Source organism: Gorilla gorilla, chromosome Y, assembly GCF_029281585.2.
Source record: "Gorilla gorilla gorilla isolate KB3781 chromosome Y, NHGRI_mGorGor1-v2.1_pri, whole genome shotgun sequence".
Lineage (NCBI taxonomy): Eukaryota > Metazoa > Chordata > Mammalia > Primates > Hominidae > Gorilla > Gorilla gorilla.
In genome coordinates, this window is record NC_073248.2 from 33,977,937 (window position 1) to 33,997,109 (window position 19,173).

A 19,173-nucleotide genomic window follows, 5' to 3' on the forward strand; every position below is an offset into this window, starting at 1 on the left:
TCCACAACACAGAGGCGATGGGGACTCAGCAAGTCACATCATGGGGTGACACAACCCACCACAACGGGAGCCTGCTTGGGTCAAGAGGGCCCAGAGTCAGTGTCCTCTATCCCCCGAAGTGACATGTGTGCATGCATTGTGTTTGCGTATGTGTGTGTGTGTGCGTGCGTGTGTGTACTTATGGGTGTGTTTGTTTGTCTTGCTTCTCTGGCCAGGCCTAGCTGCTCCACTCACAGGTGCACCCAGGTCCTCATCACTGTCACCACCAGGCTTCCTTATGCACTGTCACTGCAAAGGCTTCCTTATATTCTTCTAATTCAGTTGTAACCTCTTCATAAGCAGTTTTCATTTTGGAGAATTTATATTCCACATCTTTAAGTGTGAGTTCCTTCTTTTTTAGTGAAGCCATATTATCGTTGTTTAACTGCTCTAACTGTTTGTCATATTCTGCTTTTTCCTAAAACAAATGAAAAGAATACACTTTTAAAACAATTATAAGTTAATTACCATGTTTGTTGCCTTTCATTTTGAATCAGTGATTCGAAGAGCAATTTTGAACATGTTAAAAAGAGGCTGAAGCTTAAAATATTTATCAGCAATATCAACAAAACTAATAACTGAATTCAGAATTGTCTGATTTATAAAAATTTGAAATCATACTTATGTTTGTATTAATGTAATCTGGTCCTATAAAAAGTAATAGAATCCATTTATAATTTTAAAAAGTGAACAATGAACAACGTAGCTTAAGACCAATTCAAAAGTATCATATAATTTCTAAATCACAGTTTTCTCTTATGCCAACTGGTCTTAATCATCCAATTCCCCCTTTTACTCTATAGTGAGAATCATTACTTTGAAAGATTGATTTTATTATAATAATAATGGAAATTTAAATATTTAAAAGGAAAAAACATCACTTTTTTCTAAAACTCTACAAAGGAAATTGCTGTAAGAGAGGCAGAGGAAACACAATATACACATATCCAAAATATAGTTTGCAGTGAAATAAGTGAAAGCCCATTACAGATTAACTTACCTGATTTTAAAAACTAACCTGTAAATGGATTTCTTCTAATTTTTCTATTGCCTGCATTGCCCTTTCATCCAGCTCTGATTTATATTCTTGTACTTTACCAAGTTCTACCATATCTTTTTCCATATGTGTCTTAAGATTTAATACTTCTTCCAACATCTTTTTATCCTTCTCAAGTTTTTCACATTTCTCTTGTACTTTTCTTACAGATAATAACTCCTGATGAAGAACTTCATTGTCTTTGGCCAAATTGACACATTTTGAAGATATAGCCTCCTTCTCGGCCACAAGATCATCAAACTGCATTAATAAAATAATAGAGCTTGATAATGAAGTAGGCTGAGAATAATCTAATACAAAACCAATAGTAAATTTTGAAATGCATTGACTTGCAATAAAATGTTATCTATAATGTAGTAGATTCTTCAAATGTGAACCCTTAAATTACTCAGAATTTTAAGAACAAAGTTAAAGCTACCATGAGTCACAAAAATATGCTTTACTGTCATCATCTTTGCCACAGAACTTTCGCACTTGCTTTTACTTTTATTTTTCTGATAATTCATTTTTGTTCCTCCTTAAATGGCACTAAGTTATCTCTTAGTAAAAAGTGTCTAACCCTCTTCCCTCATCATCATTCCCCAAAATTTGTCAAAAAACTTTCAGAGATATCATATTGAGTTTTTAGGCCAAAGTCGATAAATGGCTCTCAGAATAAGACTTTGAAAATAATATAATACTCTACACTAGGCATGGTGGCTCATGCTTGTAATCCCAGCACTTTAGGAGACTGTGGCTGAAAGATCACTGGAGGCCAGGAATTTGAGATCAGCCAGAGCAACATAGTGAGACCCCCATCTCTACAAAAAAACAAATTTAAAAAATTAGCCAGACATGGTGGCTCAGGCCTGTAGACCCAGCTAGTTGGGAGACTGAGGCAAAAGGATGGCTTGTACTCAGAGTTCAGGGCTGCAGTGAATTATGACCACATCACTGCACTTCTGCCTGGATGACAGACAAAGACCACATCTCAAAAAAACATAAAATAATGAATCCTGTAAATAAGTATTCTGATGCCATAAGCCTTTCCCTAAACCACAAATGTTTCATGCTAATCTGAATTGCATTTTAAGAAGTAATGATTCTTAGGGTAAAGGCCATAGAATACAGCACCCAGAAACAAATCCACATATTCACAGCCAACTTATTTTGGAATAAGGTGCCAAGAACACACACTGGGGAAAGGACACCCTCTTCAAATGAATAGCACTGGGAAACTATCCATATGATGAATGATACTATCTTCCTATCTAATACCATATAGCAAAATAAACTCAGAATCAATTGAAGACTGAAATGTAAGGCCCAAAATTATCAAACTATTGTAAGTAAACATAGGGAAAATGCTTCAGGACATTAGTCTGCTCAAAGATTTGTATAGGTAAGACATCAGAAGGATAGGCAACAAACAAATGATAGACAAACGATACTACAACTGAGTGAAGAGAAAACCTGTAGAATGGAAGAAAACATTTTCAAGCTATTCACCTAATAAAAGACAAATATCCAAAATACACAAGGAACTCAAACATCCTAACAGTAAACAAAAATAATCTGAGTTCAAAACTAAGCAAAAGATCTGATTAGATATTTCTCTTTTAAGAGGAAAAAAAGAAATACAAATGGCCAATAAGTACATTTAAAAATGTTCAGTATCACTAATCATCAGGGAAAGACAAATCAGACCTACAATGTGATATAATCTTGCTCCACTTCAATAAACGACTATCATAGAAAACACACAAAAAAGTGCTGGTGAGGTTTCAGAGAACAGTAAACTCTTACATGCTGTTGGTGGGAAGGTAAATTAGTGTGGCTACTATAGAAAACAGCATGAGGTTTTCTCAAAAAATAAACAATGCAACTGCGGAGGGATCCAGCAACCCCACTACTGGGTATTCAGGCAATAGAAAAGAAAACAATATATCACAAGGATACTTGTCCTCATATGTTTATTGTAGCACTATTCACAACAGCTAATGTATATAAAATCAACCTACATGTCCATCAATAAATGAATGGACAAAAAAATTGTGGTACACATACACAATGGAACACTCACCATATAAAAAAATGAAATCCTCTTACTTTTAGCCACGTGGATCAGTCTGAAGGATATTATGTTAAGTGCAGACATAGAAAGATAAATACTGCACATTGTCACTCGTGTGGGAGCTAAAGAAAAATTGAGCGCTGGGCAACATGGCTGATGCCTGTAATTTCCTAGCACTTTGAAACCGAGGCAGGAGAATCACTTGAAGCCAAAAGTTCCAGAGCAGCCTGAGCAACATAGAGAGACATCTCTACAAAGTAAAAAATCAGACAGGTGCAATGGTGCACACCCATAATCTTAGCTGCTCAGGAGGCTGAGGTCAGAGGATCACATGGGCCCAAGAGTTTGAGGCTGCAGTGAGCTATGATCAAATCACTGTCTCTAGCCTGGATGACTCTACAGTTGCCCAGAGCCCAGACTACACTAGCAAGACCCTGTCTCTTAACAACAAAAAAGCTCGTAGAAGTAGGAGAGGGGAGTCAGGTTAATGGATACAGAATTACAGTTAGATATGAGGAATGAGTTCTGATGTTCTGTGGCATTGTAGAGTGAATATGGTTAACTATGATTTATTGAATATTTGTAAAAAGCTAGAAGATTTTGAATGTTCACAATTCAAAGAAATGAAAAACGTTTGAAGTAGTAAGAAGCAGTAAATATGCTAGTTAGCTTGATCATTATGCACTGTATAAAAGTATCAAAATGTCACTCTATAGTCCATAATTATGTATATACATGTCAATTAAAACAAGAGAATCTATATTCATCGCATTACAAGAATAGAATATGGGCCATCCTTACTGATGGCCTTCTCCTAATGAATAGAATGCAGTAAAAGGGATACCATGGGGCTTCCCTATCTCAGACTCCTTTCCCTTCGAACTCAGCCCCCAGACTGTGAGAGAGATCAATCCACAAAGACAGCCTGGGAGTGCCAGTGTCAGTGTTCATGCTGCCTGCCCCAGCTGAGGTTCCAGCCAATGGACAACATCAACCATCAAACACATGGGTGAGCAAAGCTTCAGATGATTCAATTTCTCCAACTTCCTAGGGAAGCTGAGGGGAGCAGAGGCAACCTGTCCTGGCCAATCTTTTTCCAAACCACAGGTTCATGAACAAAATAAATGTTTTTCTTTTAAGCCACAAAACTCTGGGTAATTGTTAGAAAAATAAGTTTTAAAAAGAGACAACAGGAAACACAACTTATGTAGCAGAAAAGAGTCTCCTTTAAAGTAGGATCTAATAAATGTTGAGATTAATTTATTGATGACAAACATTACTGAGAAGCAGCAGATAGCCAGGAGAGAGATGTAAGCTGCTGAGGAGGAACTTTTCCTAAAACCCCCTTCAATGATGGAATTCTGATAATAAGGCAAGAGTGTCTCCTTACAATTTCCCCTCAAGTTAGGAAATAAGATTGCAAAGCAAGAAGATATATGATTTGAAAAACTACTGGAAATACTTGGTTACATAACCAAAATCAGACATTTACTTGATTTCAATTAATGAAAATTCTAAAAGAAGAAGCTTTGAGTATTTATTATTCAGTCTAGTATTCAATTTTCATTTTCCTTTTTCTCAATGAGGAAATAAGGAGAAAATTATGGAATCACTTTTACTCTTCACAGAAGTAAAATAAACACAGCATACATTGAGTGTTAAGACATCAAATGCAATTTCTCCTTTAGCTTACTTCACGTTTGTTTGTATGGAGAAGTTAAGACCATCCCATCTGTATATTATACCACAATGCTTCTCTATAGCACACAACTTGGCTCTGAAATTTTGAAATTCAAAATACTAATTTACTATTTGTATCTGATAAATTGCCTGAATATTACCTGATTTTTAAGTGCTGCACTCTAAAACTTTATGTTGGAATGAGTTAAACTTTTTATTCCAAGAATCCTCTACTGAGCTAGAAAGCAGAGCTGTGCATCTCTGTTTCAGTAAAAGGAGGTCAGTACAGAAACTGTGATTTCTGAGAATGCAAGATCTGCACCAAGAAAAGGATTAGCTACAGTGTTACACAAGAGAACAAGCTGCCAGGTGGAAAGAGGATCTGTGAACTGAAAGATGATGACTTCACTTGATTTCCACTGAGGAAAGCTGGCAGCTGAGACTTAAACTCCACCTTCCTGGATGGTAAACATCTGTGGATGACTCTATGAATTATAATGAGTTAGTAAAACATAAGGCACTAAATAGTAGACTATTTCAACAGATCCTATGACCAAAATTTACTCAAAATGAAACTATAGAGGGAGGCACTGGATAAGAGACTAAAGGTTTAAATGGAGAAAAAAAGAAATTTTGTGTCTTGTAAACCTGACTTGCCATCATGTCTTAGAGTAATAAGGTATTAAGCTGGCCACAGACTCCTTTGAGACACAAAAGGTGAAGTTAAAGATATTCTACTACATTTAATTTTTATTATGACATAAGACAATTGGTAATATGCAACATGATTGAAAAAATTTTGTCAGTAAATTCAATTTGGTCCTGGTATAAGAATAGACATAAACTAAGAATAGACATAAACTAAGAATTGATAATCTATAAATAAACCTACACATTACAGTCAATTGATTTTATACAAAGTTAACAAAAAAACAGAATGGGAAAATAATAGTCTTTTCAATAAATGATATTGGAACAACTGGGTATCCGTGTGCAAAAAAAATTATGAAGTTGGACTCTCACCTAATACCATATTTAAAAATTAACTCGAAATAAAAGTTAACTGTAACAGCTAAAACTATAAAACTCTCAGTAGAAAACATTGGCATAAATCTTTGTGACTGCATTTGGCAGTGTTTTCCTAGCTATGACTCCAGAAGAAAAATGGATTCAGTGAACTTCAAAATTGAAAACTGCTGTGCCTGAGAAGACAGTATGAAGAACTGAAAAGGTAAGACACTGAGTAGAAGAAAGTATTTGAAAAGCATATATCTGATAAGGGACTTACATATATAGGATATATAAAGAACCCTTGCCATTCATAAATAAGATAACCCAATTTAAAAAATGGGCAAAGAATTTGAATAGATATTTCTGCAAAGAAGATATAAAGATAGGTAATAAGCACATTAATAGATGCTTAATATAATTAGTCATTAGGAAAATGTAAATCAAAACCACCTTGTGGTATCCCTTCACACCACAGAACCAAATCTTTGTTCAATAAAAAAGAGAAAATAAGTGCTAGGAAAAATGTAAAGAAATTAAAGCCCTTATCCAATGCTGCTGGGGATGTAAGTGGTGCAGCCACTTTGGAAAACAAACTGGCAGCTCCTCAAAAGGTTAAGCATGAAGTTACCGTATGACCCAGAAATTCCAATCATAAGTATATATTCCAGAAAAATAAAAACATATGCAAGCACAAAAACTCATACATAAATGTTTACAGCAGCATTATTACTATATTTTATTTGAGACGGAGTATTGTTCTGTAGCCCAGGCTGGAGTGCAGTGGTGTGATCTCAGCTCACTGCAACCTCTGCCTCCTGGGTCCAGGTTCAAGCAATTCCCCTGTCTCAGTCTCCTGAGTAGCTGGGATTACAGGCACACACCATGTGCAGCTAATTTTTCTATTTTTAGTAGAGACAGGGTTTCACCATGTTGGCCAGGATGCTCTTGAACTCCTGACTTCATGATCCACCGGCCTCGGCCTCCCAAAATGCTGGGATTACAGGTGTGAGCCAACACACCTAGCCTACAGCAGCAATATTAATAAGAGTCAAAAAGTGGAAAGAACCCAAAGGTCCATCACCTCATGAATGGTTACATAAAATGTTTGATGTATCCATATAATGGAATATTACTCAGCAATAAGAAGAAATTTAGTACTGATACTGATAGAAGCAGGAGACAGCAAAATGTCTAGGCAGATATGGAAGGGACCCCAGAGAATCTCCAGGCCCACAAGTGTCTACACCAGATAAAACATCTGGTGCAGATAAGGGAACCTGCACAGGGGCTTGCCTGGACATGCCAGCAGCAGACTGGAGGCCCACATGCACTGGGGGGTTGGGGTGGAGCCACCAAGAATTCATGCCTTATGCAGAGGAGGAGTCTGGCCTCTTCAGCTCATGTGTGCTGGTCCTGGTATTCAATTGTGAGGTGGAAATATGTTTGCAGGACCCCTCTCTTTGCTGAGAGCTTCCCTTTCACTTAATAAATTCTGTCCTGCTCACCCTTCAATGTGTCCACATAGCTAATTTTTCCTGGTCATGAGAGAAGAGCCCAGATTTAGCTGAACTAAGGAGCGAAAGCCCTGCATGAATACCTGCTACAGCACAGATGTAGCATGAAAAATTAGGCTAAGTGAAATAAGTCAGTCCCAGTAGACCGCTTGCTTTTTATTTCAGAGGCTTATATGCAAATCTATACAAAGAAGGTGGGTGGTTCCCTAGGGCTGAGGGAGGAAGGGAAAAGTAGTGAAGATAGCTAAATGATATGGGGTTTGTTTTTAGGGTGATGAAAGTGTTCTAAAATTGATGTAATGATGATTACATAACTCTCTGAAAATGCTAAAATTCAGTGACTTGTATATTTTAAATGAGTGAATTGCATGGTGTGTTAATTACTTCTCAATAAACCTGTTACACCCCAAAATTTATTTGGTACTAGTGACCTGGAGACATGGGCTGCTTCGTTTCAGATCACTGGCCAGGGTTCAAGACATAAGAGAATCAACAGCATGTCTTTTGTATAGAAAAATATATACATATACATATTTTAAAGTATCTTTTTATTAGTATCAAGTCTATAAAATTAAATGAAAAATCTTCCGCTGCTTAACGCACTGAGAGATTTATATTGAGGAGCAAGACCTTGTATCCTTTTGCCACAAATTCTATCTAAAGGGTCTGGGAATCACACCCTTCAAACAATCAAATCTCATCAGATGGGTTTTATTAACTCTTATACTATGTTTTACTTTCTAACCTGATTCTGGTACAGCATCACAGAGAGAAGAAGCTGAAAAAAAATCAAAGTATTTTACCCCCAAATATATATTTTTTGACATATTTTGAAATGGCTATTGCAGGGCCAAGAGATTGAAATGGCCGTACAAAGCTGCCTTCTGTGGGGGAATTTGCATCCGTAAGAAGTCTTCATTAATGTAGCCCAATCTCTCCCCTTCTAGGTCTTCCCAGATCTAGGGAAGATTAACTAAGATCCTGATGCATTTAAAGTCTGAAAAGATATATTTACCCTCTATTTTCTCTGAGGGCTGCCAGCTAGGAGGCTTCATCTACATAATAAGAACCTTAACCTCCCTAATGACCTTATCTTAATTAAGGCCTTCCTTTATACTTATTTCCAGTTTTAGACAACAGATTTTCATTATCAACTGTCACCCAAAGTATCTTTAAAACCCACCTATGATTCATTAGCCCCTCCTTTTTGATGTCCCAATTTTAGGCTGAGCCAAGGTATACCTTCCTCATATTGATTTATGATTTTCTCTACAATTCTGTCTGGGGAAATGTACAAAACCAAACGTAATGTGACTGTCTCATGAAACATTCTCAAGAGCTCTTGAGATTGGGTAATCCAGGGCCACAGTCACCATACTGGCTCAGAATCAACCTCCTTAGATGTATTTTGGCTGAATTTGGGTTTATCCATCATTAATATTTCTCCAAATTACATAATTTTAATCCCCAAACTGATTTAAAATTACCTGATGTTTAAATATAAATTATTGTATTATAAAGATACATGTATTTGTATGTTCATTGCAGCACTATTCACAATAGCAAAGACATGGAATCAACCCAGATGTCCATCAATGACAGACAGGATAAAAAGATGTGGTGTACGTAAATCATGGAATACTATGGAGCCATACAAATGAATGAGATCATGCTTTTTGCAGGGACATGGATGAACTCAAAGCTGTTATCCTCAGCAAACTAACGCAGGAACAAAAAACCAAACACTGCATCTTCTCACTTATAAGTGGGAGCTGAATGATGAGAACACATGGACTTGGGGAGTGGAACAACAAACACTGGGGCTTGTTGGGGTCAGGAAGGAGAGCATCAAGATTAATAGCTAATGCCTATGGGGCTTAATACCTACGGGATGGATTGATACGTGCAGCAAACCATCATGGCACACATTTACCTATGTAACAAACCTGTACCTCTTGCACATGTAATCTAGACTTTAAGATAAAATAATAAATTTTTAAAATTACCTTCTGTTTTAGCTTCTTAAACAGAATATCCATTTTCAGTTGGTCTGTATTTAAGTCTCCATGGTAACTGAAGTCTTCATTTCCAAATGCATTTAACATATTTATTGTCATTTCTAGGCATTTCTTATGTCTGCAGAAATGTAAGAACTAGTAAGTCAAGTATTTTTAAGAGTAAATATTTAATAATTGTTTAAACAGATATTATGTTATGGCATATCAAAGAAACAAATCTATGAACTATGATCCTCTCAGTTTCAACTGAATGTAGTTTGAAAGCATTCTATATGAAATTATAATCTTAGATAAATAATATGAAGAAAAATTTTATGGTATATATAGCAGGTAAAGTGATAAAGCCATACAGTTTTTTGTTTTTTTTTTTGAGATGGAACTTCACTCTTGTTGCTCAGGCTGAAGTGTGATGGCATGATAATGGCTTACTGCAACTTCTGCTTCCTGGGTTCAAGTGATTCTCCTGTCTCATCCTCCCAAGTAAGCTGGGATTACAAGCATGTGCCACCATGCCTGGCTAATTTTGTATTTTTAGTAGAGATGGGGTTCACCATGTTGGTCAGGCTGGTTTTGAACTCTTGACCTCAAATGATCTACCTGCCTTGGCTTCCCAAATTGCTGGGATTACAGGCATGAGCCACCACACCTGGCCTAAGCATACAGTTTTTTTTATAAATAAACTCTTCATATCCATTTTGGCATGCTAAGATGAAATAACATATTAGTAAATATAAGGCATAACTGAGAGATGAGTAACCAAGATTTTAAAAAAGTAAAACACATATATGTTTGAAAAAGACACAAAAATACATTTTGATATCCATCGACCACAGTCTATAAGAAGAAAAAAAAGTACACACAAAAAGCACAAGGACATTATTCAATGTAGAAAAAGAGAAGAAAACATCTTTAATGTCTGAATTGAGTAGAAAAAGAAAACAGGCAGTTTTAGAAAAAAGGAAAGGTGGGGAAAGATATGTGATGATTTAAAGACTTTGAAGAGATCTAGAGATCTTTACTGACATAATGTCAACAAAATGAAAGATACAAAACCATGTAGAGAAAGACAATGGCAGAAAAATGTTGATTCAAATCAGAAAACCAACTTAAGTGCTCAGTAAATTCATAGAAAAGTAGCTGTGTTCAGGGCTTCAAAGACACATTACTTTTTTTTTTAATCTGTGATCAAAACATGAATGCTCATTTTACTCTTTTTATTTGGGTTATACTTTTTTATATATAACTTTATTTCTGTAAAACAAATTTAATAAGATGTATACTTCATGTATACAATGGAGGTACCCATGTAAAATGAGTAAATTTCCATGATATGTTTTATATCTAAAAGAAAAACAAGCAGAAACAAAATACAAGCTATATATCAAGATAAATTTTGATGTTAAAGAAGGACACAAATAGAGCTTTAAAAAATTTGAATGCAGCAGAGAAGAATATTACAAAAGGAAGAAAAGATGACCAAATACAGCAAAAATATCTTCAGAAATAAAAATTCAAACTAGATAATGAAGATTGCACTTGACATTACATGTACAAAGCATTGTCATTATTGTTTTCAAAACCATTAAAGAATACGTTGCTAAGCGCAGTGGCTCACGCCAACTTTGGGAGGCCAAGACAGGTGGATCATGAGGTCAGGAGTTTGAGACCAGCCTGACCAACACAGTGAAACCCCATCTCTACTAAAAATACAAAATTTAGCCAGGTGGGGTGGTGCACACCTGTAATCATAGCTACTCAGGAGGCTGAGGCAAGAGAATCACTTGAACCCAGGTGGCAGAGGTTGCAGTGAGCTGAGATCGAGTCATTGCACTCCAGCCTGGGTGACAGAGCCAGACTCTGTTTCAAAAGATAAATAAATAAATAAATAAAAATAAGTGTAATGTTTTGGCATTCAAAAAAATTTCAGATTGTGTTCTTTTTTCACATATTTTTAATATAAATTTTTTCATCCCAAACTCGCCCCAGCAGCTCAGCTGACTCCCACCCCATTTCTCCCCTTCCATTGGACTCTGACACATGGTCTCAATCCAGTGATCTATTTTTCATCACTAATTGTGTTTTTGTACTGAAATTTGTTTTAATAATTCCAACAAAAAAAAGTCTAAGGGACATGGACTCCTGCTCACATGCCTATAAAGTTGTGTTGTGAGTTTCTGAAATACATTTTAAAATATAATTCTTTTAATTATGAAAATGAAGACATAAACTGAATTTGTATCAAGGTTTTAGTCAAGTAAAGTTAGAGTTAAATCAATTACTAAATGGTAAAAATGTTCTACAATATGAAAACCATATCCAGTTGCCTCTTCTAATTCATGATTTTTCTATCTTATTTGATCCACATTATATTCCAGTGATGATATTAATTCAAAAAGTTTTCTGAATTCTTCATGTTTTTCTTCAGGCTTGAAAAAAAGTGTTTAAAATTATTTTTGTAAAATCTAGAGACCCTCTTCTATCTTAAAAATATTATTTCTCATAAGTTGATGAATAATATGTATTTAGGCGGTTGTATAAAGTGCATTTTTCAAACCTGATGCCAATAACGAGATTTCAAAACTAGTCATTTTCTTAAAACAGCTAAAAAAGATTCACACTTTCATCATTATCTTTTCTGAAATTTAAACTGCCAAAAATGTTTGTTAAAAATGAGAGTTTTTACATATAAAGTACTAAGGGTTAGTAAGATAAATTAAGAATAGTTATATTTACATTTTAGTTTTTAAAGATGCTCTAGAAACATTGTCATTAATAGTTTAAGATATTCCAAGTTAAATTACATCTTACTAAGATGATTTTTAGAAAACTCTTATCTAGTTCTCACTACATTTTTGATCCTCATCTATCTTCAGGCTGAGCTAAATACCGTCATTTCCTGTAAGTATTCACCTGTAGGTTTCAGTTTTTCCCTGTCTATTAACCATTTCTCTTTAAACAAAGTTTATTTTTTCTATAATAAACAAATAAATTTTGTCTACTTTTTGTGGCTTTTCTATTATCTTGTTTCTCCCCTTCCACTGAACTCTATGACACAAGGTCTCATCCAGAGATCTATTTTTCATCACATATTGTGTTTTTATATTGAAACTTGAGATAAACCAGTGCAAGACTCTTTAGAGCAAAACCTAGGTAACAGACATCTGAGTTGCTTGGCAAAGGTCATGTGTAATCCTAAGATATGAACCTGTCACAATTTAATTAATTGTTCTGCCTCTGTATCCGTGCTTTCACACCACTGTAACTGTAAGCCTGCTTCAAGCTAGCCCACCCCATTTTTGAAGTGTGTATAAAAGTCAAGTGCTGTCTTTGTTCTGGGCCCAGTTTGTCAGATGTTGAGTCCGCTGGGTCTGAGTACACTCGATAAAGATATTCTCCTGTATAAACCCCAAGGTCTCTCTCTGGTCCTCCTGATTCTGCAACACCACGTCACCCAGCTAATTGTTTGTATTTTTAGTAGAGATGGTGTTTCACAATGTTGGCAACGCTGGTATTGAACTCCTTAACACATGATCTGCCCTCCTCAGCCTCCCAAAGTGCTGGAATTACAGGCATGAGCCACCATGCCTGGCTGCTACTCCTCTTTTTAAATTCTCTCAGAACTCCTACTATCTCAAAATGTTAACCTGGATTCCTTAATATAAATTTCCAACTCTGACCTTTTTACTGAGACCTCTTCCCTCTAGTACACATATTATAGACAATATTCTCAACCACACAGTTTTACATTTGCTACTTGGTTCAGATTACTTTTGTAGATAGTGAATCTTGTCTATTTTATGTTGATTCTTATGGATGTTACTTTGAGTACAGTGTTATTTTCTAATCTTAAAGGGGGGCTGTCTCACCCTTGGGATATTCACCAGTATACTTTGCTTTGTCCTTTCTTTTCCTTTCTTTCTTTTTCCTTCTTTTACATTCTCTCTCTCTCTCTTGCTCTCTCTCCCTTTCTTCTTTTTTGGACCAGTATATTTTGTCCATTTTTTCTTTTCCTTTCTGTTATTTATTTATTTTTTTTAGATGGAGTCACACTCTGTCATCCAGGCTAGAATGCAGTGGTGCCACGTCGGCTCGCTGCAACTTCCACCTCCTGGGTTCAAGTGATTCTCCTGCCTCAGCCTCCCAAGAAGCTGGGGCTACAGTTGCACACCACCAGCTAATTTTTGTATTTTTACTAGAGACAGGTTTTCACCATGTTGGCCAGGATATTCTTGTACTTCTGACCTCAGGTAATCCACCCACCTCAGCCTCCCAAAGTGTTGGGATTACAGATGTGAGCCACGGCACCCAGCCCTTTTTTCTTTTATAATGAAAACTTTCCCATGAGAAACAGATTATCAATTGTTTGCCTTTGTTTTCTTTTAAAGAATTTCCTTTTCCATAGAGATGTGGCATGATGAACATCTTATTCTAAAGTTTCTTTTGGGGGACACTCCACTATGTCATTGGGAAGCTCCAGTCAAGTAGAGATTCTTCATCTCAGAATGGTGTCCACCAAATGTCTTAATCCAGGTAGTCTCCTGCTTAGGAATTCATGAAATAAGAACCTTCTGGAGAAGTTAGAGGCTATTGATTGAGATGGTTTAAAGCTGCCCCTTATTATATGTTTTACTCCCAAGGCAGACATCAAAGAGGCTAATAATTCTATGCCTGATATCTAACTCAATTCTATGGGAATCTATACAAAACGTTTTATTTATGAGACACAGTCTTGCTCTGTTACCCAGGCTGGAGTGCTGTGGCTTGATCACTGCTCACTGAAGCCTTGATATTATGAGCTCAAGCGACCCTCCTACCACAGCCTCCAATGTAGCTGGGATTACAGGCATGCACCACCATGCCCCAGCTTTTTTTTTTTTTTTTTTTTTTTTTTTTTTTGGTAGAGTCGGGGTCTCACTTATATTGCTCTGGCTGGTCTGAAATTCCTGTGCTCAAGCACTGTTCTTGCCTCAGCTTCCCCAAGTGCTAGAATTACTGGCATGAGCCACCTCACCAACCAGATGTCCCATGGAATGGTTTGAGAGGCAGTTCTACACAGAAGCCAGAAGGGCTGGGTCTGAATCCCAGATCTACCAGATACTAGCTGTGTGACCTTGAGCAAATCAAATTAATTTTCTGTGTCTCTGGTTCTTTATCTATGAAATGGAGAGAATAATACCATCTACTTCACTGGGATGTTGGGAAGATTAAACCAGGGACTCACAGGAAGCACTTAGAAGAGTATGTGGTGAATGTTGAGCTACAGGTAAGATTTTCTTAGAAGCACTTAGAAGAGTACATGTACATAGTGAGCTACAGACAATATTTGCTATTAGCATGATAATTTTCACTGTTTTTTTATCTCTTGACCGTTGTATGTGTTAGGCAGGTGGCATTCCAATGGAAATGGTCTCCTCTAGATGCACTGAATCATTCTTCACACCACTGAAAGTGGCAGCAAATGGGGAGTGTATAATTTATAGCTTACTCTTCTCTCTGTGTGACTCAGTGGGCAACAGTCATGTATGTACTACAATGGAAACAGCACCTCCCGGATTCAGTAGTACATAACCGACATGACCAGAAGAGACAGGCTGAGCCATGGAACTGAAAAGCCTGGACTTTATTGCTGAATCAAGTCTTCTGAATCAATTCCCTCCCAGCAGCTGTTGCGGTGGCACTGGCTTCACGAGTACTCTGCTGAGTGCTTGGATTAAGGAGCTGTGCTATCCTTTATCAGACAACCTGTAGCCAGAACTATTCAGCTGACAAACTGGCAACCATCCACAAATACAGTTTTGGCTACATAGTGAAGGAAGGCAAATTTAGATTCTTTTTCACACTGAGAAAAACAAGAGCATTTGATGGAACAATTCTCCTCTATTAGACTAATTGGTTTTAATTTCATATTTAATTGCTAAAAATACACTTAGAATAAAAGATTTACTGCGTTAATGTCTCAAAGAAGAAATAATTGGAAGGGTATATTTTGTTCTATGCTGAAAGCTGCCAAGCTAAAATATTTTCAATTTATACAAGGATAGGTGGCATTCATGTCATATATTATTTTCCCTTTAAGCAAATTTATGTTAAGACAAAATTATCTTCCATTAAAATTAAAAGCCATGTCAAATTAAGGGCTAAGTTGTTCTGCAGACTGGGCAACAAGTGCTGAGATGTAAGGTCAGTGAGAGAACAGTCAGAGAAAGCTTCAAGAAGAGGAAATTGCCTGCCAGGTCTGAATGAATGAGGCTAGATGAGCAGGAACTGAGAAGGCAGGAAGGACAACATGGGTAAAACTGGTGCTGACATCTGCCCAATTAACTCTGAGGATAGAGTCCAATGGCAGGGAAATAAAAACATATGTCCATATAATAACCTGTAAATGAATGTTTGCAACAGCTGTTTTCATAATAGCCAAACAATGGAAACAACCTAAAGGTCCATCAGGTGATGAATGAATGGAAAACTGGTGTAGCCATGAAATAGACTATTATTTGACAACAAGAAGGAATAAACTACTGATATGTACTACAACATGGATAAAATTCTGAAAACATTCTGCTAAGTGAAAGAGCCAGTCAGAGAGGACTTCATATTGTATGACTATGTATTTAAATATGCAGACCATGCAAATCTATGGAGACAAAAGTGGATGGTGGTTGCCTACAACTGGGGTAGGTGGATAGACATGGAGTGGGGTTGCAGTCATGGCTAAGAGATGTAGGGTTGCTTTTCAGAGTGGTGAAAATGTTCTAGCATTGATTATGCTGATGACCACACAGCACTGTGAATATACTAACAGACACTGAGTTGTACATTTTAAATGGTTGAACTGTCTGACATGTGAATTATCTCTCAGTGAAACTGTTTTTAAAATCCCATGGTAGGATCCAGATAATTTTCTGAGCTCTCTATTTTGGATGTACACACTCTATTAGATCTGAGTATTTCTACGCCATTACAGTATATTTTAAATGAAAGGAAGATGAAGGCAATGCCTAACTTTTCAAGTAGTTTGTAAATTAACCTAAAACATGTGCATTTCAAAGAACAGTATGATGGCCTTTCTGTACAAGTTAACCTAGAATCCATGAAATGAATATGCACAGCTGCTGTGTCCATTCACAAAAGTGAAGAAATAAGACAACTTGCTGGAATATTCCATTAAACATTCTCTTCTGACTTAATCTGTCTTGCCTCACCAAGGCATTAAGGAAATTATCTAAAAATACTGTTTAACAGGAAAAAAGTCAATTTTCTGTGAGGAATGATGTATCATTCTCAACTTTCCCAAGAGTAGATATTGTAAGAGAAAACATACGCAACTATTTTTCAAAATGTCAGAACAAGAGCCAGAGTTGAAGAAGTATGTTATAAAGATAATAAAATGGTAATGATCAATTATAATGAAAATACAAAATCAAGCTGTCCACTGAAATTAGTATCCTAAAACACTTTATTCAACCAGCTACAGATTAACTGTCTACATATTAAATTCCATACATATTTGAATTTCTACTTGAAGTAATTTCTTCTTTGAAGTCCGTGTCTCATCCAAATTCATATGACCATGTGATGTACCTTCCAGTGGAGACTCTGACATTGAAAAATTTTTAAGCCGATCGGCCAGTTCTTCTTGAAGTTGTCTCACAATAACCTGACAAAATATTTTTGTTACCAATTTTATAAAGTGCCTTATTATTAAATTATGTTAATATTTAACTCAAGCATACATACTTTGAAAATTATTACCACTCACACAGATTCACTTTCTTTTCCTCATATGTATACTTTCTTCTTTATTACTGAATTCACTGAGGGACACAGGAGGTGTTATATTCCTGCCAAATTGGTATTCTCTTACATGACAGATTGATCCAGCCTGCTATTCATTCACCTTAGACCCTCAACTCAACCTGAGTTCCTCACATATTCAGTCACCTGTTGAAATCCTTCCAACGGATTCCTACTTCAGAATAAAAGTAAAATTCCAATGGCCTTCAAGGCCCTAGGTAACATGGCCTCTACCTCCCTCCCTGACCTCAGCTCCTACAACTCTGTCCTGTACAAACTTCAATCCCACTCTCTGTGAACTCTGCCACCCCTCATTAGTCTGAAAATGGGGATTCAATGTCAAACTCATAAATCACAGACAGCTACAAGTATCTTTGTACTGGAAAGAATTATATCCAAATGATAGTCATTGAGACTTAAAATATAAATTATGAGCTAATTACTCATAAAAATATTCACAGCAAATTATAAATACCTGCCAGTGGAAACATTACATCAAATATTTTTTTGCTAAAATTTACCACATGTATTCCAAATTGTGAGTTTATAACAAGTAGAAGTCTTTAAAATACTAAGTGGTCAGAAAAATACATAATGTGAGACTGACATATTTTCAGACTTAAGTCACATTGGTATGAATCAAAACAAAGTTATAGCAACTAAAATACACAAAAGAGAGAGCCACTGAGGCAAAGGCACCACAAGACACAGCAACACACTTCAGTTCATCCAGAAAATCTAGAATTAAGTGTCAAAGCGGCTCATTTAATTGAATCTGAATTTCAAAATACACATTTCAGGTACAAGCATTTTCACTTACCTGCTTCATGATGGTCTTAAAATGTGGCAACAAAAAGACGTTACATTTACTATTTCAGTAGTCTAAGACTACACACCTTATCAGCATTGCTCTGCATCTACTAAAATTTCATAGGTGACATAATGCCTTTACTCAAAGGAAAGCATCTGTCAGCTCTATCTTTTATCTCCTGGAAACAAAGTATGTTTCCAAGCTGATACAGTAAACACTTTTTTGGTTTACTAAAACAGCTTCGTTGAAATATGATTTTTATTCGAACAACTTTGTTGAAATATGATTTATAGAATTTATCTGTTTTAACAAACAGTTCAAAGATTTTTAGTAAATTTACTGTGTCGTGCAACCATCTCTACAATCCAACTTTAGAACATTTTCATCACTCCACGACAATCCCTAATGCCCATTAGCAGTCACGACCCACTTCCAACCCCAGGCCTACACAAACATTAATCATCTTTCGGTCCCTATACATATATTTCCTGGATGATTCATGTAAATAGAATTATAGAGAATGGTAAACACATTTTCATCTAATTATTTTTATATTGAACTAGGTTCAACATATAGCTAGAATGAAATGTTTAAATTTTCTTTCCAGAAGGTTATAGTTTTCTTCATACTTACTTCTTCTTCTGCTTCTTCTTTTTCATACTGAAGCAGTTTTTCTTTTAAACAATTATATTCATTCATTAATTCTTTATTTTTTTCTTCTGGAAGAAGGTTTTCCTTTCCATTCTCAAGACAGTCTCTGTGGATATTAATGACTATCTCTTTATTACTGCCTTCCTTACGAGCATCCTGTAGTTGTCGTCGTTCAAGCAAGAGATTTTCAAGTTCTTGTTGATGTATTCTCTCCTCTGAAGAGTTCTGCTTTCCAATGGATTGACTCTCTTTAGCTTCCCCATTTGGATGCATCTGCTTCATTTCCTTTATTCGATGCTGCACTAGCTATAGGTCCAGTGTACACTTTCTAAAGCCAATGTCTTTTCCCTGAGAGCACCTCTTGTCTCACGGAGCTTACCTTTTAAGGTACTGAACTTTACCCGAGCTTTATGGAGCTGTTTAGTAAGCAACTCATTCTTATCTGTTAGTTGAGAAATATTAGAACCCATTTTTTCATGTCTAGAAACATCATCTGCTCTCTATATAACTAGTTCTAGGTATTTTCTTTCCAAAATTTCATTGTT

At 36.1% G+C, this 19,173-nt stretch overlaps 1 protein-coding gene across 1 annotated transcript in view; it reads right to left on the bottom strand.

Moving 5' to 3' along the window:
- Nucleotides 1-259: 259 nt before the first annotated feature.
- LOC115935851 (ankyrin repeat domain-containing protein 18B) overlaps nt 260-19,173 on the bottom strand; it is a 43,129-nt gene continuing 24,215 nt past the window's right edge. The window contains 7 exon segments of the mRNA XM_055377153.1: nt 260-457; nt 1,058-1,336; nt 9,361-9,488; nt 11,687-11,798; nt 16,853-17,029; nt 18,611-18,948; nt 18,951-19,173. Coding sequence (XP_055233128.1) covers nt 260-457; nt 1,058-1,336; nt 9,361-9,488; nt 11,687-11,798; nt 16,853-17,029; nt 18,611-18,948; nt 18,951-19,173 — 1,455 coding nt within the window.